This window comes from Aquarana catesbeiana, unplaced genomic scaffold, assembly GCF_042186555.1.
Source record: "Aquarana catesbeiana isolate 2022-GZ unplaced genomic scaffold, ASM4218655v1 unanchor228, whole genome shotgun sequence".
NCBI lineage: Eukaryota > Metazoa > Chordata > Amphibia > Anura > Ranidae > Aquarana > Aquarana catesbeiana.
Window position 1 is genome coordinate 4,052,309 of NW_027362655.1, and position 12,209 is coordinate 4,064,517.

Genomic DNA, 12,209 nt, shown 5'->3' on the forward strand with positions numbered 1-12,209 from the left:
TGCACCTACTTCATTATTAATCCTTGTAATATTTGCTTCTATATTAAATAAACTAAAAACCCGTACAAATTCACGTAAACATACAATATTTTGTGCTCAATATAGTGTTCTCTGCAAGTCCACTGCTTCCACTTTGCATCTACTTCAATAAACTTATTTTGTTAAAAAAAATGTCCACCAATCAATGAAGAGTTGATAAGGTGTAAAGTTCTCGGTGCTCTAAACTGTGCCAGCTGTAGTGTAGCCACGCCTTCTTCCACCTCTTACACACGTGATGGTGAGGGCGCCCCCTTAGTAGTGCTTCCCCACTCACCAGAGCAATATGACTCCCAGCTTTTCATCTACCAGAGTCACCAACATCCTTCACACTCTCCTCACCTCCGATGGCAAAGGAACTGGATCCTCCTCGCTCACTCCTGCAAGTCTGCTGCGCTTTCTGTCAGTCTCCCTACTAGACTCCTCCTCCGACCGCTGTTCCAGCAGGAGCTCCGCCTCTTCATACACACTCAGAGCTCCGCCTCTTCATACACACTCAGAGCTCCGCCTCTTCGTACACACTCAGGGCTCCGCCTCTTCGTACACACTCAGAGCTCCGCCTCTTCGTACACACTCAGAGCTCCGCCTCTTCGTACACACTCAGGGCTCCGCCTCTTCGTACACACTCAGGGCTCCGCCTCTTCGTACACACTCAGGGCTCCGCCTCTTCGTACACACTCAGAGCTCCGCCTCTTCGTACACACTCAGGGCTCCGCCTCTTCGTACACACTCAGAGCTCCGCCTCTTCGTACACACTCAGGGCTCCGCCTCTTCGTACACACTCAGAGCTCCGCCTCTTCGTACACACTCAGGGCTCAGCCTCTTCGTACACTCAGGGCTCCGCCTCTTTATACACACTCAGAGCTCCGCCTCTTCATACACACTCAGAGCTCCGCCTCTTCATACACATTCAGAGCTCCTCCTCTTTATACACACTCAGAGCTCCGCCTCTTCATACACACTCAGAGCTCCGCCTCTTCGTACACACTCAGAGCTCCGCCTCTTCGCACACTCAGGGCTCCGCCTCTTCATACACACTCAGAGCTCCACCTTTTCGTACACACACTCAGAGCTCCGCCTCTTCGTACACACTCAGAGCTCCGCCTCTTCGTACACACTCAGCGCTCCGCCTCTTCGTACACACTCAGAGCTCCGCCTCTTCGTACACACTCAGAGCTCCGCCTCTTCATACACACTCAGAGCTCCGACTCTTCGTACACACTCAGGGCTCCGCCTCTTCGTACACACTCAGAGCTCCGCCTCTTCGTACACACTCAGAGCTCCGCCTCTTCGTACACACTCAGAGCTCCGCCTCTTCGTACACTCAGGGCTCCGCCTCTTCCTACACACTCAGAGCTCCGCCTCTTCATACACACTCAGGGCTCCGCCTCTTCATACACACTCAGGGAGGAGAGGAAGGGGAAGGATATACAGGACATACACACACAGCACAAGGCCGTGTTCACACTAACAGACATTTCTTGAGCTGTAGTTCCTCTGAACTCCACAAGGTGGTGATCTCACCTCTACCCAGACAGGATCACTCTATGGAATACAGACAGGAAGTGATGTCAGATATAGACAGGAAGTGATGTCAGGTAAAGACAGGACGTCCATTTGATAGGGTGTACAGAGAAGACACTGCAGGAGTTGGTGACGGAGTAGGTAATATGTAGATTAACCCCTTCAGGGGGATCAGTTGATGATTAATATATCTTGCTTCCAAATCTGGCCATACATGGTTCAGTTTTATCATTCATCCAGTGGGCTGAGAGGAAAAAACTGAAGTGATTCCCCCATCCACACATTGGAGGGGGATGGGGGAATCCTCCCCGCTGCACTATTGTATTCTGACAATGGGGGGCGCTCCTCCGCTCTCAGAATACACAGATCAGTGATGAAGCTATTGGCTGCAGCCGCTGATCGAGTGACTTTTATCCGGCAGTGACCACACATGGATGGAAATGTGACCGATCCCTGCTGAACCAGCTGAATTTCCATGTCTCTATGGTCACCTTAAGTGACTTCTTCCCCTCCCCCTCATCTTATTCATTATGTAAGTGTAGCGCCCACCCCATTTAGGTGGGTGCTTTGTGTGTTCTGATATTAGTGATAGGTAAATTCGGCCTAGGTTTTGCACTTTTTCCTTAGGCCTGGTTGTTTATTTGTGGGTGGGAGTGGTAGAATAGAGGGGGGTGTGGCCACCTACATTCTGGCTCAAGGAGGTCCCCTCATCCTTCCAGTGGAAATGTTCTGGAAGGGAGGCAGGATTTGGGACCTGAGTGGCAGGCAGCTTATGTGGAGAGCTCTGGACCAATCATTAAATTGCATTGGCAGGGGCAGGACTCACATATAAGCTGGGGGTCACATGCTTCCGGAAGGGAGATTGAGTAGTTGAAACCATGTAAGAGTGCAGCAGGAGGAGGCTTGAAGGCCTGGGTGGTTCAGAGACCCCAGCGCTGGATAGCAGGAGGAGTTCGGGACCATAAGGAGGAGGCTTGAAGGCCTGGGTGGTTCAGAGACCCCAGTGCTGGATAGCAGGAGGAGTTCGGGACCATAAGGAGGAGGCTTGAAGGCCTGGGGTGGTTCAGAGACCCCAGTGCTGGATAGCAGGAGGAGTTCGGGATCATTAGGAGGAGGCTTGAAGGCCTAGGTGGTTCAGAGACCCCAGCGCTGGATAGCAGGAGGAGTTCGGAACCATAAGGAGGAGGCTTGAAGGCCTGGGTGGTTCAGAGACCCCAGCGCTGGATAGCAGGAGGAGTTCGGGACCATAAGGAGGAGGCTTGAAGGCCTGGGTGGTTCAGAGACCCCAGCGCTGGATAGCAGGAGGAGTTCGGAACCATAAGGAGGAGGCTTGAAGGCCTGGGTGGTTCAGAGACCCCAGTGCTGGATAGCAGGAGGAGTTCGGGACCATAAGGAGGAGGCTTGAAGGCCTGGGTGGTTCAGAGACCCCAGTGCTGGATAGCAGAAGGAGTTCGGGACCATAAGGAGGAGGCTTGAAGTCCTGGGTGGTTCAGAGACCCCAGTGCTGGATAGCAGGAGGAGTTCGGGACCATTAGGAGGAGGCTTGAAGTCCTGGGTGGTTCAGAGACCCCAGCGCCGGATAGCAGGAGCAGAGGTCATCATGTAGACCAGAGGAGACACCGGGCATCCCAGCCGGGGATGTACCGGACCATGAGGAGGAGGAAGTAGGAACAAAGCGGATGGAGGAAACTGGGAATTGACTTTCTGTGAGTACCATGGACTGTTAATTGGGAGTGAACAAAGGGAGTGCAACCCCGTGGTGCTTATCCGTAAACTTGTTATGAGTCCAAGGACCTAGTAAGAGACACTTTTCAGAACTGACAGGGATAGATTGGAAGAGTCAAGGAATTAGGCGGCGAAGGCCTGGGACTTTAGAATCTTTTATCCACAGCATTTTTCAGCAGAGTGATGCTGATCAGCTCAAAAAGGAAAGTACACAAGATCAGAGACAGGAACCAGAATTAATAGAGGCATCTCATATCTTCTTGTTTTACCAACTCAAGTTCAAGAATAAAGTTATATAAAATATAAAGACTGTCTGGTGTTCGGAAGTTGCATGGGAAGGAAGGTCAGGGGTTATTGACATAAAGATAATGAACAACTTTGCAGCTCCCAAGGGAGTAGTGCGCTGCATAAATCATTCTGAGATGATCTCCCATTGCCTGAGCAATATTCTCATTTGTCTCTGAGCTCCAGAATAAGGGAGGTATGTGAGGGATGATCAGCAGTCTATGGAGGAGGATGGAATAACGGGGACATTTATAGAGGAGGACACTCCTACAGAGATCAGCACAGGTGGGTCATTAACACTAAATACATTCCTCCACCCATACTGCTCACTGATTGGTCCAGAGTAGGGCAAGAACTTGGTGATGTCATCCTGTAATCCCATGGTCACTTTCCTGAGCTGTGTTCCCATCCTGTGTTCCTGTTTTTCTCTCGGATAATCTTCCTTCTCTGTGCTGCAGACACAATTTATGTATCTAGACTGGATTTATGGAGATTCTGGGGTTCAGCTGGCGGCAAAATGTTCATTTTCACCATAGACGTTACTAGACCTAGGCACCTGAGGTATGTGATTTGGGTCTTCTGCCCCATACCCGGGTATGGCAAGATGTCTGACAGAACAATTCTCCCAGGGTTACTTGCTCTGTTATTTGCTGGCTGTGCCGGGTGGAGGGATATGTCTGTATAGTCTCAGACCCAAGTCACTGAGTGCAGTTTCAGGAGATGGGAGGCAGCGGTGTGGGACCTCTGCAACTTGTCTGATGTAAAAAAATGAATCTACCACTGAATACCAATATTATGAGTCCCGACCTTTACACTATATAATTTATATTGTACATTACATACTCCTGACCCCTGCACTATATACTCTATGTTGTACATTACATTATTCTGATACTATATAGTCCTATCTGTTGTACCTTATACAATATGTTGTACATTACATAATCCTGACTTCTGCTCTCTCCTCTCTACCCACTGCTATATATAAACATAATATGTATTCTGATTTGTTACACCCATTTTCTACCAGCTGGATATTTTATATCTGATGATTTGATTGGAGCACAGACTTTTACATGTTGATAATAATGTGATAATAACATCCTCCAACTTTGGAACCTTAAACAGAAATGTGAGGGAGGAGTCAATAACCCAATGATGGTGGTCTTCAGGATCAGTCCAGTCTTCATCTTGGTTATTCTCCCCCCATCCTCACTCTCTGACCTCTGGTGGGGCTCAGCCCCGCTGTTATGCATGACTAAATCATGGACTAGATCCGGGAGTGCAGTACTTCTTGTGTTGGGAAGATGGCAATGAGTGATAGAGGGGGTGGGGACACTCGTCCTAAAAACCCCTCATCACTGTCACTCCTATAAAAGACAGTTCTCGTTGTTTCCTCACTCTCTGACTAAGGTCCATGGATAAAGAAATGAACTGGTAGGAGTATAAAGGACCCATTTACTAGTTACCTTGAGGGTGGAATTGTAAGATCCTCAGAGACAAAGCTGCCTGATGTGGGCGGAGTCCTGGTTTAGGGGAACCAATCCGCTTATGTCTAGTAATAATCTTTTTATTCCTATTTTAGTAGATGGACGGGAGATGAGGAAAACCTCAGAGGATTGTCTCACTTTGTCTCCAGACTGTAAAGTAGAAGATGAGGACATCACACAGTATAGTCCAGGAGAAAACCCGACTACCTCAAATGTCCATCCGACACCACACAGTGTAGATGGACCATCGTATTCCTCTTATCCTGGGAACCTCAGACTGTGAGGGATGGTGCCGTCCTTCCAACAGATAAGAGCTTTTCCTGTACTGAGTGTGGGAAGTGTTTCAATGCTAAATTCCATCTTAATGTGCATAAAAGATCCCACACAGGAGAGAAGCCGTATTCCTGTCCTGACTGTGGGAAATGTTTTTCAGTGAAGTCCAATCTTTACATACATCAGAGATCTCTTTGGCGAACGAAGCAAAATAAACATGTCTGCATGCAGTGTTCTCTTGGGGTGCAAAGAGGATGGGCTTCTGCCCGTTTACCAATCCAAACGATAACAGCTTGAAGAAATGTGTGGGAAGATCCCAAGTAGGCTCCCACAGATGCTGGCATTGGGCCAGATCCATGGTGCAGACTATGATGGTGACCTCCTGACTATCACCAAGCAGGCTGGAACTGCCGATCGGGAAATATGGTTTCACCCTCTTGCTGGAGGCTCTCCTGGCTGCCTAGGCTGCAGCACAGACCTAACTTCACCAACCGTCCGGGTCCCTGCTTCCAGGAGAAGGCCGAGGTCCCAAGAGCGCGAGCCAGTGTTCATCCAATCTTCTGTTCAGACACAGAGCTCCTCCGTAATGCAGATTATTGTCAGTGTGTGGAAGTGATTGTATCTGGCAGACAGGGATCTCTATGTGTGTGTGTATCACTGCCCGGCATACCACTCACATCACACACTTCAGCCAATCTGCCCTAAATCATGTGTGGGGGGGGGGGGCAGTGGATGAAGTCGTTACTCCAGGATTCTAGATTGAAGGATCGCTTGGGGGATCCTCTGAAGTGTGTGGGGATCACTTGTCTGCTCCACACTGCTTTGATTGTATGGAAGATTTGTATCTGCCTGCGTGTGTGTCCAGCCAGATAAATGTGGGAGAGTCTCCCTCCAGTGGTGGTCAGCAGTATTGCAGGCTGTGAGAACTGTATGGTTTTATCATCCCAGCGTAATCTATCCCCTCATTCCTCCTCCAGGAATCAAGGATCTCACTCCAGTTAGAAAATCACCATGGGCATTATTTCCTTGACATCCATCATTGGTGTCAGTGAGATCAAATCAACCCCATTGTTGGCGTCAGTGGAATAAAATAAGTCCAATCATTGGTGTCCCTGTGATAAAATAATCACCATTGTTGGTGTCACTGAGATAAAATAAACCCCACTGTTGGCGTCATTGAGAATAAAGTGTAATCCTAGCCCAGCATTGGTGGTCAGTGGAGGTACTTACCTGATAACACACTCCAGTTGCCTCTCTGCTGATGTCGGAGTTCTACTTTAACTGTGTTGTGATGTCATAATTTATTTTGCCCATTTGACAAGTGTATACTCCTGTTATGCAGTGTTTGTTTTGTCCTTTTCCAATGTGGCTGCTATGCTCTCTCTCTCACCAAGGATGAGGTCATCAAGAAGAGCAGAGGTAGGGCAAGGATTCTTGGGTAAGTGTGGGGGGAGGAGAGAGCACATGTTGCAGAGACAGAACAGTGTATTCCTGTTTGCTGCAGCTTCCCCTCACTGAGACATACAAAGAGACTGTTAAAGGAGAAGTCCAGCCTGAGCTCATTTGACTGGGCTTCTTCTATGGGTCACAGGAGTGCTGACATCACCAATATCAGTCCAGGCAGCGCATCCTCCCGACTCTGGGAGTCTGGATCCGCCAGGTGGCTGGCCTGATGGCAGTCTCAGCCTCTCAGCGAGCCGCTGAGACAGCCGCTTCCCACCAGTCCACAGCTCAGCGCTCCAGTGATTGTGGAGCAGCAGAGAGGAGAGCTTCTGATTGACAGGCAGCAGCTCTCTGCTTGGGACCCAAAGGAACCGAGCCATCAGCAGTGTTCGATCACTCAGTTCTCAATGCAGAGGCGGCAGGGGACAGATGCAGCATCCACCTAGGTAAGTATAAAACTCCAATAACCCCCAAACTATACTTCTCTTTTAATTTTATTTATTTATTTATTTCAGGTACTTATACAGCGCCGTCAATTTACACAGCGCTTTACATATATATATTATACATTCACATCAGTCCCTATACCCTCAAGGAGCTTACAATCTAAGGTCCCTAACTCACATTCATACCTATACTAGGGCCGATTTAGACAGGATCCAATTAACCTACCAGCATGTCTTTGGAGTGTGGGAGGAAACCGGAGTACCCGGAGGAAACCCACGCAGACACAGGGAGAACATGCAAACTCCAGGCAGGTAGTGCCGTGGTCGGGATTCGAACCAGCGACCCTTCTTACTGCTAGGCGAGAGTGCTACCCACTGCGCCACTGTGCCGCCCTATTTAATGATTTCATGTTCCTGTTTGGAAAATACCTTATGTTGGATGGTTCACTGAATGTTATTTCTTCAATACATGGACTTTAAAATACGATGCTGTGTGGATTACTGTCTATGTGGAGATACATTTCTCAATTGGGATTTCACTTGCTATCCATAAGCCCCAGTTGAGTGGAGGCACTGCGCTTGTTAAAGATCCTCTCCTGATCACACAGATTATAAAGACTCTGCTTCTAAATACTATACAGGTGGCGCCATCATACTTCAGTAGCCGCAGAGAGTGAAAAGAATATTGTTACAACACAGTCTGGTATAATTGCAGTGCCTGGTGATGGGACCCAGAGAGTGTTCCAGCCGTCATCCCCTCACTGACACTCTGCACTCTGAGTCCTGGAACATGCGGGGCAAGGACATGATATCACTGTTCCCAAAATCCCAGGACTGTCCTCACTCAACCAGGAATACTTGGTAACAATGACAAAGCTGTGTTCAAACTATGAAACCTTTCTTGGGGCTGCAGTTCCTCTGAGATCCACAAGATGGTGATCTCACTTCTATCCAGACAGGAAGTCTCTATGGAAGACAGGAAGTGATTTCACGTACACACAGGAAGTGATGTCAGGTACAGACAGGAGTCCTGGGTGAGAGGTGAGTCGGGAGGAAGTAGAGAGAAGACATTGCTGGAAGTGACAGCAGAGGAGGTAATAATATCTTATTTTCTATTTACACCCAGTAATCCCCCCCGTCATGTCCGTCCTCTTCCTCCATTGTCACTGTGATGTCTTTTATCTCCAGCAGATGATGATACACACATATATAGTGTGGAAACCTAGATTAACCCCTTCAGGGTCAGAGCATTTCTCCATTTACAGGGCCAGAACGTCCTCTTAATTTTGGAGATAAATTCTAATAATATGGTCTTCTAAACAAACAATCGCTGACAATAAATAGACAAGACAATGACCATCCTGACCATACATGGCCTACAAAGGACAATTATTACACTACACAGGCAGCAAATGGGCAATCATTACAATATGCAGCCAACACAATGATGGAGTGCAGGGGTCAGGAGTATGGAGCATAGAGCCCCTTACATTGCTGGTCAGGAGGAAGAAAACATTCCCCAGCCTGCCATGAAGAATATGTTCCATCATTGGTGTCAGAGGGAGGAAAATGCTGAGGGGTCTCTGAAGAGGTAGTGGGACGAAAAGACTTCGGGAGCCTCTGAGGGTTTACTGCCTCTGAAGGACTCTGGGAAATGTAGATGAAGGACTTTGGGGGCCTCCTAGGAAGTAATAGGGCTGAACAACTCTGAGATGTTAGTGGGGCTGAAGGGCTGTGGGGGCCTCTGAGGGGGTAATCAGAATGCAAGACTCTTAGCTACGAGGGGGCTTTAGGGCTCCTGATTAAGAAATATGTTGCAAAACACAAATTAGACCAAGACAACAACCCTCCCCCGCTGTCCTCCTCCTACCCACACTGGGCTTCCATTGGAAGGAAGAGAACAGACTTCTCCCCCACAGCTCTCTACTCCACCAGCACCATCCTCCTGCTATCCAATCTCTTCTCTTACTGCAGAGTGACAGTGACATCACTCCTGTCAGTCAGCAGGCTGCCGGAGATTGGAGCCTTGCAGACGGAGTTCTGGCAATTATACTGATTAGCCGGCAACTCCGGCCAAAAGTCAGCAAGTTCCCCTTCCTGGACATCATGATGACCCGACATTGTCCTCACAGCACTGTCTCGGAGCAAACACGTCAAAGGAAGGATCGTATTTATCATTCCTTGTCTGCAGATCTAAAACTAATCAAATCCAGTTCAGAAACCAAACAAACCCAACAGAGAAAAGGGAATTTTTGATCTGGTAGACAAAGATGGTCCTGTATAAAACACTAAAGTAATGTTTCTCAACTTCAGTCCTTAAGTACACCCAACAGGTCTTGTTTTCAGGATTTCCCTCAGATGAAACGGCTGTGGTAATGACTAAGTCAGTGAAACTGATCAAATCACCTGTGCAAAATAATGGAGAGCCTGAAAACATGACCTGTTGGGGGGAACTTGAGGACTGGAGTTGAGAAACATTGCACTAAACAGTCCAAACTAAATATGATCCCACGGGGGAAGTAGTCTTAAATTGTACAGCAACCCTCGTATTATTGTGTGACCAATACCATCCAAATAATTCTTACTTTAATTTCCCAAAGTTATCCGTCTACAAGGAGACCTGTATAGATCAAATGATGGCAACAATGAGGATGGAGGAGGACCGGAGTCACATGACTGAGAAGATACTAAACCTCACCCTGGAGATCATCTACCTGCTGACCGGAGAGGTGAGGAGGATTCTGGGAGGTCACATGACATCACTCTTATCTCTATTAATAAAACACAGACCTGACTGGAGAGGTGAGGAGGATTCTGGGAGGTCACATGACATCACTCTTATCTCTATTAATAAAACACAGACCTGACTGGAGAGGTGAGGAGGATTCTGGGAGGTCACATGACATCAATGATCTCTGTTAATAAAATACAGACCTGACAGATGACATCACTTATCTCTACAAATAAAACACATACTCAACTGGAGAGATGAGGAGGATTTTAACATGATATTCCTATTTGTTCCTCAATACAGAGATTTCCTCTTGTGAAGTCAGGTGATCATATGACCATCACAGTGCCTTCATGTGACTCCCTAAAACCTGAGAGACACAACATGCAGAAGATTCTAGAAGTCACCAAGAAGATGATGGAGCTGTTGACAGGAAAGGTGAGCGGTGCTGGGAATTCTGAGTCACTAAAAATTCTCTTTTGATTGGATCAAGTCCACCCGACATGTTTCAGCTAAGAAGCCGTCATCTGGGGTGACGGCTTCTTAGCTGAAACATGTCGGGTGGACCCCTCACGATCGCCGCTATATGATATTTGAGTTTTTTTCGTTCTTCCAAAATGTGAGTCTGTTTTTATTATTTTAATAAATTAGTGTTTCAAAACGTTATCACGCTATGTGAGTTTTTTTGCTCCTTGCATGGCATATGAATTATACGTTTTGGCTTATGCTGGATTGTCCATGGGAGAGGAAGCCGTGCAGTTACCCCTTTCTCCACCATATGTTGATGACATCTGACAAGACGCACTTCTCAGAATCAGTGGTTATTAAGCCTTTTTGACTTGTCTGGCGTACGCCATTTCAGGTCAAGTAGTTCCGGTAAGTCTCCTCTACTTCTGGTGATGGCCCCAGCACTGATGTAAAATCTTTTCACACTTGTGGTCTTCTTTCTACCCATTCGCCAGATCTGGTGAAACCATCCATCTGTAAATTTGGGAGTTTCTTTCCTCCATCTGGCCATTCATCACCCCCATAGACCTTTGCTGACGTTCTCTTCACTATTTTTCTACACATTTTTTTATATACCTATTATGGACTGTTATGTTTTATAGTTTTTTTGATTTTTTGATGTTTGGTTCATAGAACCTGCACGGGTTTCTACTAATCACTGGTACATCTGATAACTAAGTACTATTATTGTTTATTTGATTTTTCATGTGATCAACACTGTTTAATTATTTGGCATCATCCATATTTATGGTCATACATGTTTAGATAGTATTCACTTTTTATATGCACTTATGTATTGCGATACACACATTTGTGGATGTGGAATATAGCGCTACACTTTTATTTTTTGATGGATCACTTCTAGGACAAAGAAGGAGACCACTCCATTGTTGTATTTATGATGTAGACCAAAATGTGTAGTAACCGGCATCAAAATTTTACCATTTCCTGAGTAATAGACATGGTCTCCAATTCCTTGCCCAAATTGTCTTGTTTTCCCCACATAAAAGGATTTGCATTGGCAAAGCATGTGTAGCGCACCCCCTTAGGAGCCGCAGAAGAACTGGATCCCCCACTCCTGGACAGCCAGGCACACCAAATTTTCACAGGCACGCCAGAGTCAGAGAACAGTCTGTGACTTTGTTTATGCTATTGAGGGTTAATAACGTGGATAGGGATGGGAAGTTATGGGATGTCCACTTGTCTTTAGCAAACTTCAGCAACAACTTCAGGAACACTCTTCCTATAAACAGTTTCTATATACAGCCTATACACATCTTCCACTTCTTCCAGCACAAACTTGCTTGCAGACCCCAGCTGGATCACTGTTTGTAGATCTGACAGGCTCTCAGTCAGATTAGAAGAAATGGCTCATTAAAAGCAGGAACCTGGGGGCCCTTGTTGTGTAGCAAAAAATACAATGAAACAGCTTGTACTCTTATCTCCTGGCACTGCCAACCCACCTGGCTGCAGCTGCCCCTTTCACTAGACCTCCAGGCCAACTCCTCCTTACCAGTCCTCCAGACTAGCTCTCACCAGCCCACCCGGCTGAATCTCAGGAGATCTCCCAGGAAAAGGGATGAAGACTTAAGCACACTGTTGTCTTCAGGGAGTACTGGCTACATGTGGCTGTCTCCCCCTTGTAAGGCCCCAGCAGTGCTGACCTATTACCACTGTTCTCTCTCTTGCTCCTGTGCCTCCAGGAAGGGCTTCCTTCATGTGTTATGGCAGGATCCTTCCAGCACCTGA

At 47.2% G+C, this 12,209-nt stretch overlaps 2 protein-coding genes across 7 annotated transcripts in view; one reads left to right on the forward strand and one right to left on the reverse strand.

The window, feature by feature from the left end:
- Positions 1-12,209, reverse strand: part of LOC141121669 (uncharacterized) — a 112,544-nt gene that overhangs the window by 74,928 nt on the left and 25,407 nt on the right. The window lies entirely within an intron of this gene.
- Positions 1-12,209, forward strand: part of LOC141121681 (gastrula zinc finger protein XlCGF66.1-like) — a 67,958-nt gene that overhangs the window by 51,885 nt on the left and 3,864 nt on the right. The window contains exons 1-4 of one of the 6 annotated variants that reach the window (XM_073611381.1): positions 1,621-1,701; positions 5,156-8,316; positions 9,823-9,951; positions 10,257-10,391. The exons of 2 other annotated variants lie outside the window; for them this stretch is intronic. In XM_073611381.1, coding sequence (XP_073467482.1) covers positions 9,856-9,951; positions 10,257-10,391 — 231 coding nt within the window. In that variant the 5' untranslated portion in view covers positions 1,621-1,701; positions 5,156-8,316; positions 9,823-9,855. Of the gene's footprint in view, positions 1-1,620; positions 1,702-3,759; positions 3,856-5,155; positions 8,317-9,822; positions 9,952-10,256; positions 10,392-12,209 lie in introns of those variants that run through there. 3 more of the 6 variants (XM_073611382.1, XM_073611380.1, XM_073611383.1) reach the window with 3 other exon arrangements.